Here is a 23,095-nt window from a genome sequence, read left to right as displayed (position 1 = left end):
AACTACAGGTCCTTTACGCCGACTGAAGGCTGGATCAATCACATCCAAAGTATTCCAGCCTCTTCTATAAAAGAAACGAGTCTGGAACGGCGAGATCGACAATCCACTATTTATCAAGAGGTTACAACGAAGACGGAGAAGATTAGAAACTCTAATCTCTCTCCCTTACAAAGCCAAAATAAATATCAATTTTTCTTGTCAAAGATACATAGAGAAACCCTAGATAATCTTTATTTATAGTCCCCCTCAAATTCGAGTCCAACTAGCTAAACCAATTCCCAATTCGTATCTGTAGGCATCGAAAATTACCTATGGGTCTCCACGAACAGCTCAGTGTTAAAGAACGACAATGAACATCACTATCTGGTTCACAGGAGTTCGACTGATGTCGGTGAACGCTTGAAGTGAACCGACGAACTACGTGAGCTGACAGAATTCCGGAATAACGAAGGTGCGGGCTAATCGGGAGCCCCGCGATGTTTACAAAAAGAACAACGCCCTTCGTGTCTCATTCATTCTATACATAATCTAACCATTGGAGCTGATAGAACTCTTCATCAGACTTCCAACGCATTTGAAATCACTCAAATCTGAGTTCAGACGAAGAAGTTACAGCGAAAACAGTCAAACGGGCATTAAAAACGTCTCAAAGCTGAACTGAGGCACCTACGGTGTCTCGGCCAAATCAAGACACCTCAAGGGTGTCTCGGCCAAGCCGAGACACCCCAAGGGTGTCTCGGTCAAGCCAAGACACCCCTAGGGTGTCTCGGTGCGGATTTGGGCCCTTTAAGTGGTTTTAACCGCTCCGCAACCCCTCATGCCTATAAATACAAGCCTTAGGCCTCATTTTTTCAGAGCTAGAATTTTGGAGATTAGGTGAAGCCCTGCCGGATTGAAGACTGAAGGTGCACGGATTTTAGAGAGGAGGAGGAGAGATCGGATCCAGTTCTTCAACGCAAGAGAGAGAGAGATTCATCAGATCTACATCACCCATACCCGATCCTTAGTCTTATCCCGTTGTGGTAATACTAAGAAGAGCAAATATCTCGCTTTTATCGAGATAGGCGCTTCAAGTTTCTAGATCTCCTCGCGGATCGACGAAGCTCTGCCCAATTTTCAGCAATCAGATCTGATCGACGGTGGTCCACGGATAAACCCCGGCACAGGCAAAGATCCCACGCAAGCAGAAGACCGATGAACGATCTCTGCGTTTGTTTGATAAAGTTGTAAACTTTTTTTTTTATTTTCATTGTGTAAGGAGATCTTATAAAAAGATCAACTTTTTATTTCATTCGAGTTTATTGTAACGACTAAAGTTGTAATAGATTCGATAACAATGGAAATAGCAACTTTCTCCGCAAACAGACATGCTTTTGGAAATAGGCTGATAAGGGAGTTAGAATCAGTCCACTTATCAAACCAGAATCTATAAGTTTTGTCATCCCCCACCTTCCATCTAACCATATTGAAGAATGTAGAGTGAATAGAGTGCAAATCAAATATGAATTTGGATGCGGAGCTATTTGGAACATGCACAGATGGATTAGAATTGTCTTTAGGATATAGAGAGAAAATGACTTTACTAATGATGGAGTTTCTATCAAAAGCTTTCCAAATCCACTTGTAGAGAAGGACATGATTGAAAGAAGAGATATCAATGACTCCCAACCCACCTTCATGCTTAGACTTACAAACAGTAGCCTAATTGACCAGGCATTTAACTTTTGACTGAGAATGGCTGTCATTCCATAGAAATTTCCTCCTGATTCTGTCAATGGCCTTAACAACCCATGAGGGCAATTTGAAGAAGGACATATAATAGAGAGGTATAGAAGAGAGTGTCAATGGCCTTAACAACCCATGAGGGCAATTTGAAGAAGGACATATAATAGAGAGGTATAGAAGAGAGAACAGAGTTGAGAAGGGTGAGTCTAGGGCAATTTGAAGAAGGACATATAATAGAGAGGTATAGAAGAGAGAACAGAGTTGAGAAGGGTGAGTCTACCTCCAATGGAAAGAGACCTGTTTTTCCAAAGAGATAATTTTTCATGAAAGAGTCTAGGAGAGGTTGTCACTCCCTTCTGGACAAAGAGTATCTTTAGAGAGGGAGACCAAGGTAAGAGAAATGGAGAGAGCCGGTTGAGCAGTTGAGGATGGATGCTAGTTGAGAGCTTTTGTGGGGGCATTTTGTCTAGGTAGAAGAGATTTCTTTTTTGAGAGTTGACTTGAAGGCCAGAGGTGTTAGCAAAGAGAAGCAGGATAGTTTTGAGTATGATCATGTCAGATGGAGAAGTCCTGCTGTGTCATCAGCGAATATCACTAACTGAGGCACGTGTCAGTTCTTGCTTTTTTATTGAGAATTGATGCTAGTTGAGAGCTTTTGTGGGGTATTTTGCCTAGGTAGAAGAGATTTGTTTTTTGAGAGTTAACTTGAAGGCCAGAGATGTTGGCAAAGAGAAGCAGGATAGTTTTGAGTATTTTCACACTTTTATTAAGACGGATATCACTAACCGAGGAACATGTCAGTTCTTGTTTTTTATTGAGAAGCTTGTTGCTTCTTATGTTGTGCTCTGATACCAATTGTTGCACGCCTATGCAGAAGCGTGCTCGCACACCGAACGAGTCTGTGATCACAGGAGAAGAGAACCAATTATACACGAGCAAAATTCAATCAAAATACGACAAATCAAACCAAACATAGAGATATACGTGGCTCGAAAATTTGCCTACGTCCACGGGGAAAGGACGGGGAGATTCCACTAAATCAAGGAGAATAAAAAGGTTACAATCTCACAAAGCTACTCACACAAACCCTAAACCAAATCTCCTAACTTGCTCACAAGTTCTCCCTCTCAAAGTGCTCAGAATACTCACAAATCTCTGATAAGAAATCCTAAAAAATCGTGTTCCTATTTATATCAAAACAGAAACTCAAACCAAACAGGAAACCAAAATAGGCCTAAAATCTGTCCGTAAGTCGACTTACCAGTGGGAACAAGTCGACTTACCATAAGTCGACTTAACAGTCACTATAAGTCGACTTGGTAGAGACCAAAACAACAACTAGATAACAGATCGTGAGTCGACTCATGCACAGTCATAAGTCGACTTACCATAAGTCGACTTATACCTATGCATGAGTCGACTTATGACAGAAAAACTGGTTTTTCCGAGTTCTCAACAATTCTCCACCTCGGTGAAGTTTTCCCAAAACTGAGCCGACACCAAACAAAGAGCACCAATACGTCATCTCTCTAAAATCGACTGTACCAATATGATTGCCTACGCACCCCCCTCTCGCAAGGAATCAAGCCGCCTATAGTTCATCCAAATGGCCGTCAACAGCCTCAATAATCACAAATGTGCAACAAGCTTTGACAATGATCAAACTTGTTGCTCGGAACCATCTTAGTGAGCATATCCGCCAGATTATCCTTCGTGTGGACCTTCACAATCTTCACATCGCCATCTTCAAGAACATCCCGAACGAAGTGATAACGAACGTCAATGTTCTTCGTCCGTGCATGAAAAACCTGATTCTTCACCAAATAGATAGCACTCATGCTATCACAATGAATAGTGACGGATCTCTGTGATATACAAAGCTCCTCCAAAAGTCCCCGGCCAAATAGCCTCCTCGACAGCCTCCGTAACCGCCATATACTCTACCTCCATCGTAGACAAAGCCACCGTAGACTATAAGGTGCATCTCTAACACACCGGTGCATGGGTAAAAGTGAACACATACCCCGTAGTAGACCGACATTTATCCAAATCTTCATCATAATCCGAATCAACATAGCCAATGCACAACTGCCCACCTGTAGTGTCCTGCTCCAAAACCAAACCAACATTGAGCGTACCTCGAATGTACCTCAAAATCCATCTCACGGCATCCCAATTACTCACTCCTGGATCGTGCATGTATCTCGAAACCATGCTCACCGCCTGTGATAAATCTGGCCTCGTACATAATATTGCATACATCAAGCTCCCAACCACGCTCGCATATGGAGTCTTCGACATCAACTCTCGATCTTCAACTATCTTCGGTGAGAGGTCAGCTGAAAACTTCAAATGGGGTCCCAAAGGTACACAAACTGGCTTCAATTCATGTTAATATGAAATTGTTGTAGAACATTCTTCAAATAAGCCACCCGTGTCAAACAAATTCTGCCATTCTTTTTGTCTCTGTCGATCTTTATCCCTAAAATACACTTAGCCTCACCCAAATCCTTCATCTCAAACTCCTTTGAAAGTTGTGTCTTCAATTCAACTATAGAAGACCTGGAAATAGAGGCAACCAACATGTCATCCATATAAAGCAACAAATAGATGTACGTACCTCCTTTCAACTTATAAAAATACACGCAAGGATCAAACTAGCTCCGAGTGTATGAATGACCAATCATAAAACCATCAAATCGCCTATATCACTATCGAGAAGACTGTTTCAAACCATATAGCGATTTATTCAACATGCAAACCAGGTTTTTCTTCCCTACAGCTCGGAATTCCAATGGCTGAGTCATATATATTTCTTCATTAAGATCACCATGAAGAAATATCGTCTTCACATCCAACTAGACTAATTTCAATCCATACTGTGCCACCAAAGCTAGCAAAATCTGAATCGAAGAGTGTTTCACCACAGGAGAGAAAACGTTATTATAATCAATAATTTCCTCCTGTGCATAGCTCTTCGTAACCAACCTAGCCTTGAACCTCACTGGAGTACCCTCAATGCCCTCTTTCTTCGTGTATACCTACTTGTAACCAATCACCTTCCTCCCCTTTGGAAGCTCAACAAGCTTCCACGTATCGTTCTTGTGAAGAGACTCCATCTCCTCCTGCATAGCTACCTGCCATGAATCAGCCTCCGAACTCTGCTCGGCCTCTCTGAAAGTAGTAGGCACCAACTCATCGATACTCTCCACCGGAAGTGCATATGCAACTACTGTGTCGGTATACTATGCTGGCATCCGTATGTCTCCCCTCTGTCTCTGACCCATAATAGAATCCTGAACCTGAGCCGTCAGTCCCTGATCCTACACATCTGTACCCGTATCCTCCTCGTCATCGCCGTGCTCGCCTGACATCACCTCAGTCGACACTCTAATGGATACTATACAATCTAGACAATGTGGAGCTGCATCGATCTCCACCACCTATGATATCTCCTCCGTCGGGTCACTCTCCATCTGATGAGAGCTGGGAAGCTTCAAGATAGAAGCCTCATCAAACGTAACATCCCTACTCAGCATAATCTTTCTATCAACTGGATCTCATAGCTTGTATCCCTTGACACCACGCTTGAATACTATAATTATGGCCTTCCTAGCTCAAGGTTCCAACTTATCAGTCTTCACATGATAGTATACAGGGCATCCAAATACATTAAGCTAGTCATAGTCGTGTGCTGACTCTCCCGACCATATCTCCATAGGGGTCTTCCCCTCAATCGTAGACGAAGGTAGTCTGTTAATAAGGTGGCTCGCATATGAAAGTGCATCAGCCCAAAAGATCTTCTCCAAATCACTATGCGCCAACAAACATCAGATCTTTTCCAACAAAGACCGATTTAACATCTTTGCCACCCCCATTCTGCTATGGTGTATGACTAACTGTGAAGTATCTCTCTATGTCCTGGTCTTGATATAGCTGTAGAAAGGGGTCTGATGTGTACTCGTCACCGTTGTCGGATCGCAACGTCTTGATCTTTCTTCTAGTCTGTAGTTCCAACCTCTTCTTCCACTCTATGAATATATCTAGGACTTCACTCTTCTTCGCCATGGTGTACACTTAATAACGTCTAGAATAATCAGCAATGAACGTGACGAACCAATATCGACCACCAAGTGAAGCAGTCTTGGTGGGACCCTAAATATTTGTGTGCACATAATCCAGGATGCCCCTCGTCCTATGAATGGCTATCCCGAACTTCACCTTCGTCTTCTTGCCAAGAACACAGTGCTCACAGAACTCAACTTTTCCACTCTTGGTTCCCTTCAATAGCCCATGCTTGCACAGCGCCTGCAGTAACTTCTCTCTTATGTGCCCCAATCTGTAATGTCAAAGTCTGCTAATGTCCGCCTCTGAAATAGCTGAAGCAACCTGACCAAGAACATAGTGCTCACAAAAACTCAACTTTTCCACTCTTGGCTCCCTTCAATAGCCCCTCCTTGCATAGTGTCTGCAGTGACTTCTCTTCTGTGTTTCTCAACCTGTAATGCCAAAGTCTGCTAATATCCGCCTCTGAAATAGCTGAAGTAACATGGCCAATCTCGGTGCTCCCCTTCAGATAATATAAGTTCTGACTGTGGACTCCCTTCATCACCATCAAAGATCCCTTAGTAACCTTTGCTACAACATCCTCAAAGGTCACCCTGAATCCCTTTGCTTCCAAAGCTCTAACTGAGATAAAATTCTTCTTCAACTGAGGAACAAATCTCACCTCCTTCAATTCACGGACTACTCCATCGTGCATCTGAATTCTTATGGTACATATCCCACAAATACCACAGGATTGATCATTTTCCATGACAACAATACCTCCATCGAGTCTTTCAAATAATGAAAACCAATCTCGCCTAGGAGTCACATGATAAGTAGCGTCAGAATTAAGCATACAATTTGATGCATCCAAGTGGTTCACCTCCGGAGTAATCAATTGAGAAAAGCTCGAATCATCGGAATCATCATCTTTCGTAATATTCACCTTATTGGCCTTTGGACCCTTCTTCTTGCTATTCTCCTTCTCCTTGATCTTTGAACAGTCTCTCTTCTAATGTCCCTACTCCTTGCAGAATGCACATTGGTTCTTTCATAGCTGGTGATGGCCACTTGACTTTGGCCTGTAACTATTACCACCTCTCGGATATGAGCTTCTACCTCTCGTCGACAAGGCCTCTCCTGAAGTACTAGCGCGAGAAGTCTCATTGTCCTTCCTCCTCAAATCATAATTTGTTAAAGCGTTAGTTACTTCACTATAAGTGATAGAAGATCTCCCATTCAACAAAGTAATCACAAATATATTATACTCCTCATCCGGTAAGGAGCCCAACAAAATATTAGCCTTGTACTTATCCGATATCTTCTCATCAATATTTGTCAAGTCCGACAATAACTTAGTATAGTTGTTCACATGAACTGCTAGTGAGGTTGTTCACATGAATTGCTAGTGAGGTACCCCTGAACATCTGAAATCTGAATAACCTACGCAGCAAGTGTAATCTGTTCTCAACACTTTTCGTAAGATACTTATTGTTGAGAATTTCCCACATCTTTATTGCAGACGTCACCCCAATCACATCATATTTCAACTCATGTTCCAAACAAGACCTTATCACCCCACAGGTGTTCATATTCATATTTTCCCATATCGCATCTTCATATTTTGGTTTCCTCTCATGGACCATGATGGTCTCCTCTAAATTCTGAGCATTGAGCGCATCCTGAACATCTCATCTACAAACCAAAATTGATATTATCGTCATACTTCACCACATTAATTTTAGTGTTCTGAAAACCAACTTGAACTGTATCCGCCATCTTGCTGCTTTCACCAACTTCTTCACCCATGATCACAAACTCTAAATTATAAAGAAAGATTCAAACTTGATATAATTTAGAAGTTACCCAACTGAACCCTAGAACGGATTCCAAATAGATCTCCTAACCATATGAGGAAAGCAAAATCTTCAACGATAACCCCAAACACTATTTCCACCGAAGCCTAGAACTCCAAGAACCAAGCTTCCACAATGAATCTTCCTCCACCTAATGCCAAAACCCTAGATCTAAAATTTATGCTCTGATATCAATTGTTGTGCTCTGATACCAATTGTTGCACGCCTATGCGGAAGCGTGCTCGTACACCGAACGAATTTGTGATCACGGGAGAAGAGAACCAACTATACACGAGCACAGTTCAATCCAAATACGACAAATCAAACCAAACACAGAGATATACGTGGTTCGGCAATTTGCCTTCGTCCACGGGGAGAGGATGTGGAGATTTCACTAAATCAAGGAGAGTACAAAGAGCTACAATCTCACAAAATCACTCACACAAACCTTAAACCAAATCTCTCAACTTGCTCACAAGTTCTCCCTCTCAAAGTGCCCTGAATACTCACAAATCTCTGATAAGAAACCCTGGAAAATCGTGTTTTTATTTATATCAAAACAGAAACCCAAACCAAACAGGAAATCAAAACAGGCATGAAACCTGTCCGTAAGTCAACTTAACAGTGGGAACAAGTCGACTTATCATAAGTCGACTTAACAGTCGTTATAAGTCGACTTGACAGAGACCAAAACAGCAACTGGAGAACAGATCGTGAGTCGACTCATGCATAGTCATAAGTCGACTTACCATAAGTCGACTTATGTTTATGTATGAGTCGACTTACGACAAAAAAACTGGTTTTTCTGAGTTCTCCACATCTTATTTGTTGACCGAGACATGTATTGCTTCTTGTTATTTTGCCCAAGACATGCGATCGATTTTGTACCTATCTTTTTATATATACAAGGACCATCATTTTCCATTTGCAGGCACTAATATTTTCGCAATTTATGTTTTGCCACCATTTACCCACAATGAAAATAAATATTTGTTCTCATTTTTACCGAGACATGTATCATTTCTTTTTTTCTGACTTGAGACTAGGGGTGAGCACGGTTCGGTTCAAACCGAAAAAACCGACCGAACCGACCCAAAAAAAGCGGTTTTATGAGTAAGACGGTTCGGGTTGGGTTGACAATTTTTCAAACCGACCCGACCCGAACCAACCGAATATATTCTCTTGCCTCAAACCCTACCCGTTTACCCGTTTACCCCAAGGCAAAGCAAGTCCGTTACTAAAAAATTACAACGTCAGAGTCTAGTATTTAATCCAAAAGGACAAGTTACTTCACTTAAAAACAGTATACATACATGAGCAAAAATAATAAATTGAAGTGAAGTTAAAAAATAAATACATGCTGGCATAGGGTAATAAGAATATATAAAAGATAAATTGAAGTGAAGTTATACTTGATGAAGTTAGAACCGAACAAACCGAACCGAACCGCACCGAACCGATTTGCAATGGTTCGGTTCGGTTTTGAATTGGAGGTGGTTTGGCTCGGTTGTTCAAATTTTGATAAAAACCGATCCGAACCGAACCGTGCTCACCCCTACTTGAGACGCGTGCGGCTTCTTGTTTTTTTTTCTAGTTCTAGTGAAAACATACATTGCTTCTTGTTATTATGTTTGAGACACGTGGACAATTTGCACCTACCTATTTTGTGCGCTGAGGACCTTTTTCCATTTTGGCCACCCCTATTTTCACACCTTATGTCCTCCCACCATTTTACCTAATAAAAAGAAAAGCAAATCTTTAGACGATAAGACCCTTTAATATAATGGCAATAATGAGGAGAGAGAGAGAGAGACAAATGTGCAGGGGACAAAAAGGAAAATATATAAATATTTTTAAAAGGCAGACAATAGTGAGCTAATTTTCGCATTATTTTCCACTTTCAACTCATCTCCTCCCTCTCCTCTCCTCTCCTCTCCTCTTAAAACCATCTCTTTCCGATTCTAAAAATGGCGACTTGGGTTTTCTGAACCTGAAGATTCGTGCCCAGCTGCCTCTTTCCTCTAATTCCGAGGTCCGAACATTGAATCCTTCTTGTTTTCGCTCGGTTCTTTTGGAGAGTTCTTTCTCTGTTGAGTAAATTCAAGCTTCTTTTTAGAGTATTAGAACGAAATTGGTTAGTTTTAGCTATACCTCTGCAGCCCCTTTATGATAATTGATTGCGTTATCTGTTATCTGAGCTGAGCTCAGCTGATTTTCTCCATGTCAGCTTCTGTTATCGACTGTTAGAATTCTTAAGTTGCTCCCTCTGTATGTGTTTTGGGTGTTCTTGTGGTATTAAAAAAACGTTTTTTTTTTATTTTTTATTTTTTTTACAGGGAGAAACAATGAAATTTCCTTATCTACATACTATGGGAAATTTTTTAAATTGGATAACTTTCCAATTTTGCACTTTTTAATTTCCTTATTCATGGGGGAATGAATTGGGGTGTTGTTTGTGTAGGAATATATGAAAATTGATTGATGTTTATATGATTTAAGGATTATATAACTTGTTGCTGATTTAAGTGATTGATCAGTAAATCTTTTGCCTAAGGGTGTGAATTTATTATATTTAACCTTTTACCTCCCAAATTACAAGTAACTCTTACTACAGACGCAGCTACTTCTTTTCGCCTGAAGAAGTTTATTTTTCTTGTACTCCCTAATATTACGTCACCCTCAACCAACAAGTATATTTATGCTTATTAGCCCAGTTAACTGCATTAATCTGCTGACTGTTATTTGCTTCTGCTCGATAAAATTCATGTTTTACCTTTCCTACAGTCTTTATAGTCTTACCGTTTGCGTAAACTAATTATGTAGCAGCTGTAGAAGTGAATATGATGAGGGAGTCTGAGAATTTCACATTCGTTAATTATGAGAGAACTTTATGATTTAGCCTAGTGTGTGATCTGTCTAACTATTAAACAAACAAAAGCAGATGATCCTACTGTGTTAAATTTTCGTATCTAGATTTTATTTTCGTCTTCTCTTCTCTTATTCATTACTTCATGAATTGCTTTTGCAGGGTAATAATTTTCCCTTCGTTCTTGCAGTTCAAATAAATATGATATCTCCGACTCAATTTGACACCTGTAGGAGTATGGAAATGTTTGCGACCAGTCATCAAATTAGCATGTGGGATGACTCCTTTAAACCAGAAAGCAGTCAAAATACCGACTCATCCACAGTTGTAGAGGCAGAGGGCAAACTTGACAATAGGGTGAGCCGTTTTCAGCTTTATTTTTCTCTACTGGCTTTAAAATATATGTTACATATATTTTCTTCCTTGTTGATGATAATATCTTTGTTTGTAGTGATAAAATGTATTGCATAATGATTTTTGTAGTTAGAGGATGCTCTACATGAAATGTTAAGGCCATCAACGCAATTTGAGCAGGAAGCAAACAAGCCTTCAGACAAGGTAAGCAGACCACAAAATGTGAGAAATCTAGAGTTATGCATCGAAAGCAGTAATTGATTGGAGTATTTGGACTTCTTTATTAGTTGAAACTTTAGGCTTTCTGTACTTAGTACATGGTTACTATTTAAGAATGATTTTGTGGAACCGATATTTTAGCTATGGAACTACATATGCACCTAAAATTTTTTCAGGTAGAGTCTCTGGATGGTAGTGTTTGTGTACTTCTCTGGTTGGAAAAAGTTGAAAAGTTACCTGAATGTTGTTGGATAATGATTGACTTATGCAGGTAGTAAGACGTCTTGCACAAAATAGAGAGGCTGCCCGCAAAAGTCGTCTAAGAAAGAAGGTAGATTTATAAAATTAAAAAAAACCTCTAGGCACCAGCATTTTTATCTTCATAACACAGAAGAACCTAAATGTTAAATGAGTATTACCAATAAATAATGGAATTAGATATTCAGCTGTTACTTCCCCCTGTAGGCTTACATTCAACAACTAGAATCAAGTCGTATTAAGTTGGCTCAGATTGAGCAGGAGCTTGAGCTAGCCAGACAACAGGTAATGACACTAGTTTCTTTCTTTTTTTCTTTCCCCCTTCTATTTTCTTAACTGCTCTTTAGCTAATAAGATGAAATCTGAGTTGCAGGGTTTATACATGGGTGGACATTCAGGAAATTCTACCCTGGGGCAATCAGTTAATTCAGGTGTGCTTACTACTTGAGTTTTATTATATTTTTATGCCTAATGCTTTAAAGCATCTTATGCTAACTTTGCATTACTTAGGCATTGTGAGGCTTTAGTTTTTTGAATGCTAAGAGAACTGTTTTCCCCCATATTTCTTTTTGAAATCTTATAGCTTTGGCATTGGCTATTGTATGATTATAAGTATGCCATGCCTATTTCAAGTATCGTCTAGAGCTTCATGTTGGTGACACATGAACCCGATTTCTGTGTTATTTTAAAGATAGAAAATATCTTCTCATGAAACAGTGCACATTCTAGTCGCTCATTATTACTTTGTGAGCCCTGCTAATCTAGAACATGATATATTTTATCTTCCAAGTATTCTATTAGTTTATATAATACTACGGGGAGACTCTGGTTTGACATCCTCCAAGGAGAGACAAGTAGATCACAACAGAAAAAAAATGCCTCCTTGACACACTGAATTTCTCTAATGACTATGGAGTTTTAAGAAAATTTAGACATCATCTTTAGGTCCACACGATTTTCCAGAAATCTTTTTCTCCATTCCTTATAGGCGCTTGCAGCCAATGATTCACCCTTCTAACCTCTTTATAAAATCTTTCAATCTGGAACAGTTCGTAATAAATATGAAAATTCTACAATATGAAGGTATTTAAACAGGAAGGGTTCCATACTTTGCAAAAGATTATGTATTGATTCTACAAAGGGATTAAGGGGGTGATCCATTGATTTCAAGAGGGCTAAAATAATGGAGAATGGTATGGGGGGAAATATTGTCTAAAAAATCACATGAGCTTAAAGCACAACTTCCCCAAGAAATTTTAATATTTCGCTTAAAAATTCATTGTCTTAAATATCCAATGCAAATATGTAAAAGGATCTGGCTTTATTCTTTTTTCTTATTCGACTCATGAGAAACTTAATACAACTAACTGAGATTTTTCCTCATAATGTTATTGACTATAGCCTTGTGAGTTATTGTAGGAATTGCTGCTTTTGAAATGGAATATGGACATTGGATTGAAGAACAGAATAGGCATGTTCGTGAACTCAGGGCTGCTTTGCAAGCAAGAGTATCTGAAATAGAACTCCGGATGCTTGTAGAAAGTGGAATGAGACACTATGAAAATCTTTTCCGGATAAAAGCAATTGTTGCCAAGGCTGATGTCTTCTACCTTATGTCTGGCATGTGGAAATCATCTGCCGAGCGTTTCTTTCTCTGGATTGGAGGCTTTCGACCTTCTGGGCTCATAAAGGTGATTTAGCTTTATTTTGGGACATATAAAGCTGTATTGCCTCTAGTTCTGTAGTTTCTTCCTTTATTTAGCATCTAACTATTTCCTTGGCCTGGTATTTGATTGTATGCATCAATTTCTACTCATACACAAGAGTTAGGGTTGTTAAAATGATTGCTTCCTAATTTTTTACTCGTTTTTTATTTGGGGGAAATTTGTAGATTCTTTTTATGCCTTACTTTAGAGGTAAGTGGTAACCAGTACATAATGTGTATACGGCTATACGCTGTAATCCTACTGTTAAATTTACATAGTGGTGCCTCTGAATTTTGTATTATGAATGTGGAAAACTTACTTAACATTTGTGGTGGCTATGAAAAACAGCCAAAATCACAATATGTTTCTGTTCATCTTGTGATTACAATGAGAAAGTTATCATAGTAGGCCGTTATGTTGATCCCAATGCCTATTTTCTGGAAGTTTACATAGTCAACCATCTTTCTTTTGAAGTATCAATGCAAACGGTTAGTTATTGTAAACGTCATCAAGAATGGCTATAAGTTTATAACAACAATGATAATTGATAACAACAACATGCCTTTTGCTAAGAGTCTATTTGGCTCAAGATGCAATACAGACCCATTTGTAGTTCTCTTGTGCATCTTGTGATTAGAAATGAAAAGTTTCACTGGGTTGATTAGATTTATGATTTAACAGTATCTTAAGCCATGTTATTTTGTTCTGAGCATCTAGTAAAACATTATAGTGTGAATCCTCAATTTACTTGGTATATATATGTATATAGTCAATGCTGAAATCCTTCATCCTGAAACCATATGCATTGGCAACCTAACTGTTACATTTTCATTGCAGTTTGAGATGCTCTTGATCCAAGTAAACAATGATTCTCAATTTGGAAAACCTTCTGCGAACATTGCTTGTGTATTTGTTCATATTGTTATGATAGGATTTCTTCTGCTTCTATGTTTTCTCTTTTACGCATTATTTTTCCTTACATCTTAAGAAGAATCTGGGCTTATTTGCAGATAGACCCTCCGTACCAATTGCGGATAAGCCGCTGTAGATAAACCCCCCTGAATGAAATTTTTTGACTCTTCTATCCTCAGAGAAAGAATAATTTGCCTTTGACAAGTAGACCTTCTGAGGGCGAAAGAGTCAAATAAATTTTACTTAGGGGGTGTATCTGCAACAAGTATAGGATTTCTATCTGCAATTGGATGATAGTACAAGGGAATTACCACAATTAACCCAAAAATCTATAATATCTGGAAGATGCGTGAACTTTGAGCAATCCTTGCTCACCTGCTTCTCTTGGTGTTCTACAGATTCTCTCCCCTCAACTGGACCCTCTAACTGAGCAGCAAGTAATGGCCGTTTGTACCCTGCAACAATCATCTCAACAAGCTGAAGATGCTCTTTCTCAGGGATTGGATAAACTTCAGCAAACCCTTGCTGAAACGATAGCAACAGACCCTTTAGATGCTTCTGGAGTGGCAAACTATATGGGTCAGATGACTCAAGCTATGGAAAAGTTAGACGCCCTCGAAAACTTTGTCAATCAAGTAATGTTTCATAACCCATTATCTTGCAATCTCTTTAGTCGCAATTTCCTTATCCCTGGTCTCTTGGATCTCTTTATTGCTTTATGTGACAGAAGAACTAAAGAGTTTAGAGTTGGAGCCATGAAGAGATGAGCTAGGGAAATCTCATAATTTGCCATGTACATTTCGAAGTTTGGGGTTTTGTCATATTAGACCCCCAAATCTTTGTTTAACTCTATATTATTTCCTCAGTTCTATACATTTCTAAATTAGATCCCAAATCTTTGTATAGGTTCGAAATTGGGGTCTTATATATTTAAAACAACTTAATAGGTTTGTGGGTCTTATTTAAACAACTTAATAGATTTCGGGGTCTTATTTAAAACAACTTACTGAATTTGACGGTCTACTTTATAGATATGAAGATTTTTTTGGTTTTTTTTTGTGTGGAGGGGGTTGGGGGGGGGGGGGGGTGGTAATATAACGAAAACCCTTTGAAGTTAATGAGACTTCAACAATAATGAACACGACAATGACATCTAAGAACATTCTTTTACGGAACAGGCGGACCATCTAAGGCAACAAGCACTTCAACAGATGCACCGGATCCTAACAATACGTCAAGCTGCACGTGCGCTCCTTGCCTTGGGTGATTACCTTCAGCGCCTGCGTGCTTTGAGCTCCGTTTGGGCTGCTCGCCCTCGAGAACCCATCTAGAAAACCAAAGAGAGTTTTGTAAAGTTGCCTGATTTTCCTTTTCGGTGGCTGGGGTAATTGTATAATCATACGTGCCATGCATGGAGGTTCTTGAAGGTTTGTTAGGTAAAAGGGAGGGAAATGTGTAAATATTCAGCCGGGTGTATAATAGTTTAGAAGCTCCCCTATCTATGTTTAAAGTGTAATTTATGATTCAGCTATTTGCAGTCATAATAATGTTATATAGTATGTAGTATAATTCAGTTTGCGGGGGAAGGATAAGACGTGATTTGTCATGATCATGCGATGGCAGTTCTCTAGATTTTAGACATTATCTGCTACAATTTTTGTCTGTGTTGTTAATTATTCGAAGGAAATAGCTTTAGGAGATTATTGTGTAGGGATTGTTGAGAGCCATATCTATCTGGAAGAAGTTTAAGCAGAACCAGTGTCAAAATGCTCTGCTGATTGTTGATTATTTACGTCCATGATGTTGCAATTACAGTCTTTCTGCAACCGCTGTTGGAAAAAAAATGATAATAATAAAATACAATTATGTAAAGAAATAGGTACCATTACCACCGTTACTGTCCTTTTGCAAATCGTAAACATGTAGTGGTAGTTTTTCACGTAACCTTATCCTTAAAGAGGACATATTTGCTAACAGGGTAGAAGCTCAAACAGAATCTGGAAATCTTCGTACGGTATCCACACTCCGCATTTTTGCCAAGATTCTTTGAAGCTATACCCATACTCATACCTTAAACATAGACCTTTACTTTAATTCACAACTGAGATGAATCTTTCGGCGAACCATGCACATGTGTACACTCCTATTTATCAAGGAGTTGTGATTTAATGATCTTGTAGTACTCCTCAACTAGTTCAGTTAAAAAAAAAAAATACTTCTGACAAGAATACATTCTATTCACAATCATAGAGCCAAGTGTTAGATTTGGTGACCCCAAACTTATTCTCTTGTGTCCCCCAAAATTTAGCGCATGCCATCCGAGTCTCAGATTCGATGATAAGACGCACGACACAATGGTATAAAGAGGGTAACAAAGCTGACTGAATTTCTCTAAATTTTCATTCCTCTCTCTAAACTTGTATTCCAATCAACACAAATGTTTCATTACAGATGGGGTGATTCAATCCAATTCCCCTCCGTCTCCTTGTCCACCCAGTTGGACCACTGCAACACACAGCTCTTCTACTTGATTTCTTACCTGCCCGAACTCTTTAGAAACTTCACAACCCTGATATAGCATAATCCAATGCGTCGACTAAGAAATCTACACACCAGAAAATTAAGCCATTTCAGACGATATTTTATATGCTAATCATTTTATTGATAGGCAGAGATAACTGTGAGAGACCTGCGTCTGCTCTTGTGAAGCACATTGGTGGTTTTATTCTGAAGACATTTCCATGAAGTCCTCCTTTCCCAACTAGGACACCAAGATCTACAATAAGAGCGGAAGTTTGTGAATTTAATAAGAGCAGAAGTTTGTGAATTTTATCTCCAAAACACAAGTAGCAGTGTTTTGAGTAAAGTTGAAGACCATACCCTTCAGCTTCTCAAACAATACTCCTGTCTCTACCTTGGCAGGAGTCTTCTCTTTTCTATCAGTCACAAGCTCTACTCCTAGCATCAGACCCCTGCCTCTCACATCTCCAATGACTGAGACAAAGCGAATAGTCATTAATAAAGGAAATTTCATTGACATAGATGTATTGGTGGATGAATTGTTTGACTGCTTATTCTTTCTTAAGTAGACAGGCCTTCCTATAATTTTAACAACTGTGATTTGTACCCAAACTCTTAATCATGGGTTATTTTAGCGCACAGCTAATTTTTTGAAATCCTAATCCTAATGGTATCAACAAATTGAAAGATCGCTCCAATATTAACTATCAAAAAGTTAAGAGGATTACTTTCATGCTTTTGCTGAAGTGCTGTCAACCGCTCAACTAAGTGGGACCCAACATCAGCACAATGACCTTGTCGCTTTTCCTTGTCAAGAGCCTTGAGCACTGCAAGTCCACCAGCAGAACACACAGGGTTCCCACCAAAGGTATTGAACTGAATTTTTTGAGACATCACTTGTGCTATTTCAGGAGTTGTCACCACTGCTCCTAGTGGTAAACCATTGCCAATACCCTGAAATATGCAGTAAAATCAAATAACTGCAGTGGAAATTCAGGCATGCAATGGCATTATCCAACCTTGTTGTATGAACATCAACCATCAACATACCGCAAGTCTGCGTTTGGTTTGGAGGGGGGTTTTCTAAGGAATAATTTTCCTATTTTATGGGAATTGAATCAAAGCAAAAGAGGAGTAAAGAAAATGACAAACAGGTTAAGGGTAGAACCAGTGCACTATCACCAAATTGATCTTACAACCCCTGCAGTTCCATTGTTGCCGAAAAGAGTTAATAGAACCTCTGAGCCAAAAATCTATTGCGGCAGGTAGACCCCCTGCAGATAGACTCAGGAGGTCTATCTGCAAAAATAGAATTACAGGGATAGTAAGTACAGTTTGGCGATAGTACAGGAGGTTATCCGAAATTAACCCAGAAATATGGTTTAGTATTTATCTTCTGTTAGATCCCTCACTCTCCAGCCCCCAAAAAGGTACAGGTCATAGAATCAAGAAAAATAACTCGTTTCGTTCTTTATTTATCTTGCCATTTCTGTTTTATTCACTTTTTATGTCCTCCTAGACATTCAAACACAGTTAACAACAATAGCTAAATGCCTTCTGCATTTTTGGTATCTCGTGGATATAATATTTAACATATGCATGTAATCTGCATACCTTCGCCATTGTGACTATGTCTGGAACAACACCCTGAGTCTCAAATCCCCAATAGTGACTTCCGGTGCGACCAAACCCACTCTGAACTTCATCGGCTATGCAAACACCATCAGACTTGCGAACAATATCATACACCAACTTTAGGTAGCCAGGAGCCAGTTCAACAGCACCTCCGACTCCCTAAAAAAGTTTGGAAAAAATTGTTGGGAAACTGTTTCTAAAATAAAAGAATTGTTTGAATTTCATTAGAATTCAGGAGCTCACACCTGAAAAGTTTCAGCGATAAATCCTGCAACTTTGCCAGAAGTACCATAAGCAATATGATCTTCTAATTCTTTCGCATAACGTGTAGCATCAGATCCAAATACCCCACGGTATGGATCAGGATTCATGATGTGATGGATTTCACCCTGTAGTAGTTAGAAAATAAAGGACTGAGACATGCTTTAATTAACCGAATTATATGCCACTTTGTTTAGGAAAGGTATTATAGCATAGAAAATATCTTCTATGAAAAAGAAAAACTCTTTTTATGGCTATTTCTAACTTGACCTCTTTTCTTACTATTTTGCAGAAAAAAGTACTTATTCATGAGTTTTTGACCTTTTAAAAGTAGGAATAGCTCGCCAATTGTCTGCTCGCTTTCCATAACATGGGAGGAACTACATGGAATGAGCGTAAAACTAGGAACTATGGCACTTTAGGAGAAACCTAAGAACTTACATGCTAAAAGCCCTAACGCAACTTTAAAATGTATACCACACGCTCGTCGATGAAATAAATACAAAGGTAAGTGTTTTTAATTTCACTTAAAAAGTAGAATAAATTAGAGAACAGGGAATGAAAGTAAAATAATACAGATGACAGGCAACATACTCTTCCAAAAAATGAACACAGGAGGTGAGTAAGTAGGAGAACTGATCTGCTAGCAAGCAGTCATAACTATAAAAGGAAGATATCAAAGGAAATGCAAATGCATGCAGCATGCCTGCTTCGATTATACTGGTTAATCCTCCTTCAAATTGACCTCAAAATGAGTTTTTCCTCTTCAAATCAATAATAACATCCATGAAGGAAATCATACCTGAAAATTTGACCATATTTAGTTATTTCTATTAAAAAAGACTCAAACTGTATTAAAGTGGATAAACCTAACTGTTTCATTCTACTGTTGCTTGAAGAGCTCCGGTTCTAACTAATTAATTTTACCTTCTTCTGATCACTGCATGAATTTAATTCTTAATGTTCTTAACAACTATGAATTAGTTTTGACTCAACAAATCTTCTTTATTTCCAAGGGATAAAAAAATGGCATCCTTATTTTTTTTTCCAGATAAACCTGCTCCTAGTCATGGTTCTGCATTTATTTATCTCCATAGACAGCTGTTTCGCAATTGTCTAGCATTGCATTCCGAACTTATCATGAGGGTTCTTGCATCCCTCTTTACCTACTTTCAGATATACTTAAGCACTCCTTGTTCTTCTTTCCTACCCAAACGCCTACTTTATCTTCAAATTGTTTACTCGACTCTCCACAGTTCCGTCTTTTTTAACATGCCTACTCAAAAATTTAATCATTTCATTCACCTTGAGTAGAAAAAAATTCACCAATCCAATGACTTATTTATTGCGAGATAAAAGAAAATTAAAACCTCAACCAACGATATTAGGATGACTCCAGACCCTTGAGTATGGGCACATGTTGCATCACTATATGACGATTGAAGAAAAACATGCATAATTAATTAACGAAACCCAGAAGTCCCACCAAATCAAATGCCTTGTGGAGTCTATCTGATTCAAATTTAATAAATACCAGTTTAGTATACACCCTTCTGCAATCAAATTTTCGTTAAAGAGTTATATACATTATAGTTATTTTTTAAAACTAAGGCTTTAACTCCCAAAAAAAAATTAGATGGAGGCAAATGATTCATGCATATGATTCTTAGTTTTTGTGATGAAGATTTTTTGTTATACTTGGCTTTCAATTACATGTGTATCTGAAAATACTCAAAAATGAAGTAGTCAATGAGCAAGACTCCTATCAACTTAAGTTGATGTCCACCAAAGTTTGTAGCCACACATTTATTAATATAAAACACCTTTTTATATAATACATGGATCCCTAGGCATTATGAGTGGTTAAAAACTTTGGTGGACACACTATTCTCTATCCACTTAAGTTGACACAAGTTTTTACCGTAGTCAATAGTAATTACTGATGCATTATCTCAGAAGAAAAGCAAAATCACTGCTTAGGCATGGCATTAACCTGAGGTATTGGGTATTTCCAAGTATTCAAAGCTGTTAGGCCAATTGTTCCTGCACTTCCACCATGATATGCATTTCTCAGGGCAACCATGTTAAGGTTACCAGTGTATAGACGAGCCATCAATGTTGCTAACTCATTAGCTTCAGTACCCGAATTGACAAAATAAACAACCTGCGCATTAAACAAAACATTTGACATGGTATACATATATGTCCAGAAAGGGATTATAAAGAACCCTTGTGATGTTATTGAACAGCTGGCTTTTGCCATATTTTCAAGATTTAATCTCCCCTCCAACAACAGCACAAAAAGCTAAAAAGGAAAAAAAAAAGTTAAATAATGTTGTAGTATTTCATGTATCAGAGTGCTTAGCTTATGTCTATGATCATAGTTATTGAATTTATCTAACCAATGAATCTCTGATTACTAACACCTTACATAGAACACATGCACAAAAACATACACTAAATAATGTACATGATGGAATTTCTTATAGCCTGTATGCTAACTGATTTCACTTCTTTCTGATTTATGCTTGAGAGAAACATACATGAATTACATTTTTTAAGACGTTATTTATGTGTTACCTTATATAGAGCAAAAACCTCTTTTGGTTTGAAGTCAATAACCATTCAAAAATTATATGTCATTGAAGGGCACAAGTGCGTGCAGTAGATCAGTGTACTCATAATTCATCTGTGCTTTGTGAAACCATTTTTACAAAATTATTTCAGAACTTTATTGATTCAGTCCCCTGCATCTCAGAGTATGCTGAATGTTCTTTAATGACACGAATCCTTGATGGTATAAGAAAACAAGCATCTCAAACTTCTAACTAATCTAGCATGCTCATGACAAACATGAGTTAAAATGATTCGTTTATAATATTGTCTTAAGTCTCCAATTTTCATAAAGTGCGATATATAATTGCATACCCATTCATGAATTTCTTACTTCAGATTTCTAGAGTAAGAAACCAGAGTATTCTGAAAAAGCAACTTGACTGGAAATACAGTTACTATGACAAAGTTTCAAATCTCAGAGTTTCGATTCCATTCAACAAGAAAGCAAGCCTACATAATTCCACTACATACCAATACATGAAGGAACATGGGAAGCTTCACGATAAGACATTAAATTTTATATGAGTCAGCATAATATAGCGAGAAAACCAAACTAAAATGCGTCCTATTTTCCCACTATACAGGCAGTAACAACTAACAAGCAACGGTTCCTACCACCTTTACATGTTTTGGTTAAAATTTTTCCATAAAATTAACCGACATGATACATACAAATTACGAAAGAAAAAATAGGTAAAACCATAATAAAAACATATACCTTTAGGTTTCCCGGCATTTTTGACGCTAAAGCTTCTGCAAATTCAACAATTGCATGGTGTAGATAAATAGTGGTGGTGTGCTGGAGGATCTTACTTTGCTCCACCACAGCATTCACCACATCAGGATGGCAATGCCCACATGAGACTGTCACAATGCCAGCAAATGCATCAAGATAACGCTTACCACTCTCATCATATAAATATTGCATCTTCCCTTCCACAATGTTGAGCTGAAATAATTGTAATCATCTAAAATTATTAAGAAAATAAATCAAAATTGCAAAACAATATGGAAATGTCTGAGGAAAAAGAAGCACCTGTCAGTAAACATTCGATCTAATAATTTAAATATGCATTGGGCACGAAAAGGTACTTTCTATGATAATCTTAAAAGCTACAATGCATAGTTACACAGTCTGTGGTACGTAATGGGTCGTGGTAAAAATTCAAATACGCAATTCACCACTTAGAAAATTTGGATTCGAGGGGGGGCAGCTTGCTTCGGTATGCAAGTTCGCCCAGCGGTACTTTGTAAATTTCTGTTGACTACGCTTATAGTTTTCCAAATTGTATACCAGAAAGCTAGAAACTACAAAGCTAAGCATGCATTTCAATATTTTTTTTCATACAAACTACTTAAATACTTGTTTTTTTTATAGAGTTTGCTTTTTTTTCTATCTTTCTTTCTCATAGTTCGTGTTGGGATCCTGGTTTCATTTCACGTTTTATTAACATAAAGTATTTAGTTACAATAAAGTCGCCTCCTTTACTCAATTGCTCACATCGTATTGCATCCTGTGCATGTGAACTGAAAGACACTCTGAGCCCCGCATATTTGTAAGCGGTATGCTAATTTAAGGGGACCAATTCTTGTATCAGAGTGAATTGGTTCACAATGTACCAGGAATCAGTTTGCAAGAACTATATGACAGTTCAAGGAGGGAGGGAACCAGGAAATCGCACAACTATGCTACAAGGTTCCCTTTTGGAGGTAGATAAATTACCCTTTTGTCAAGAGAAAATTTCCAATAATTAGATAATGAAGTTGCTTCTGCATGATTTAGCAAGAGCTATATCCATACAAATATAAAATTTTGTCTTTGAGAATTTTCATTAACAAAAATTAAATCTTTGGGAGGAACCAAACAAAACCCATGTCCTATTCCTCAAAAAGGCACAAACTGTTGACCCAAATCAGGAAAAAGACCGCATAATCACTTAAAAGCCACATCGTTTTCAATGTGCCTTTGGCTTATGAAAACAAAATAAAAGACTAAATGAAGGTTAATTACCGGTTTCTGATAGTAATAAAACAGCGAGGGACCGAGAAACTCCTTCCTCTTCTTCATGATCTCATCTCCCATCATCCCTTTATACGGCCGAGGGTGGTGATCGAACGGC

General features: G+C 38.3%; 2 protein-coding genes across 5 annotated transcripts; one reads left to right on the top strand and one right to left on the bottom strand.

Annotated features, from left to right (window-relative positions):
- On the top strand, positions 9,521–15,641 carry LOC109833904 (transcription factor TGA4-like). Of its 4 annotated transcripts, none has more exons than XM_020401763.1 (9): positions 9,521–9,660; positions 10,685–10,851; positions 10,978–11,052; positions 11,339–11,398; positions 11,533–11,610; positions 11,699–11,756; positions 12,745–13,016; positions 14,342–14,578; positions 15,122–15,641. In XM_020401763.1, the coding sequence occupies exons 2-9, from the start codon at positions 10,696–10,698 to the stop codon at positions 15,272–15,274; spliced, it is 1,089 nt and encodes a 362-aa protein (XP_020257352.1). In that variant the 5' UTR covers positions 9,521–9,660; positions 10,685–10,695; the 3' UTR covers positions 15,275–15,641. The 4 variants fall into 4 exon arrangements, with proteins under 4 accessions (XP_020257352.1, XP_020257351.1, XP_020257354.1 ...); XM_020401762.1 differs by having other exon boundaries at positions 10,657–10,851; XM_020401765.1 differs by having other exon boundaries at positions 9,521–9,762.
- Positions 16,105–23,091, bottom strand: LOC109833902 (alanine--glyoxylate aminotransferase 2 homolog 1, mitochondrial; the record flags this gene model as incomplete). The annotated part of the gene is made up of 9 exons (XM_020401760.1): positions 16,105–16,548; positions 16,633–16,719; positions 16,824–16,937; positions 17,192–17,417; positions 18,078–18,257; positions 18,344–18,487; positions 20,353–20,523; positions 21,694–21,924; positions 22,987–23,091. Coding segments are annotated over 9 exons (1,302 nt in total), but the record flags the coding sequence as incomplete, so codon positions are not given.

The sequence above is a fragment of the Asparagus officinalis genome, chromosome 3 (genome assembly GCF_001876935.1).
Source record: "Asparagus officinalis chromosome 3, Aspof.V1, whole genome shotgun sequence".
Classification (NCBI taxonomy): domain Eukaryota; kingdom Viridiplantae; phylum Streptophyta; class Magnoliopsida; order Asparagales; family Asparagaceae; genus Asparagus; species Asparagus officinalis.
Note: the sequence above shows the minus strand (reverse complement) of the source record. Positions and strands in the feature narration are given on the sequence as shown.

Excerpts from the sequence above, each read along its gene's own strand:
- LOC109833904 (XM_020401763.1), top strand. The coding sequence starts at position 10,696 with ATGATATCTCCGACTCAATTTGACACCTGTAGGAGTATGGAAATGTTT. Across the intron at positions 10,852-10,977 it reads AGGGCAAACTTGACAATAGG|TTAGAGGATGCTCTACATGA; the intron begins GTGAGCCGTTTT and ends TGATTTTTGTAG. Across the intron at positions 11,399-11,532 it reads AAAGTCGTCTAAGAAAGAAG|GCTTACATTCAACAACTAGA; the intron begins GTAGATTTATAA and ends TTCCCCCTGTAG.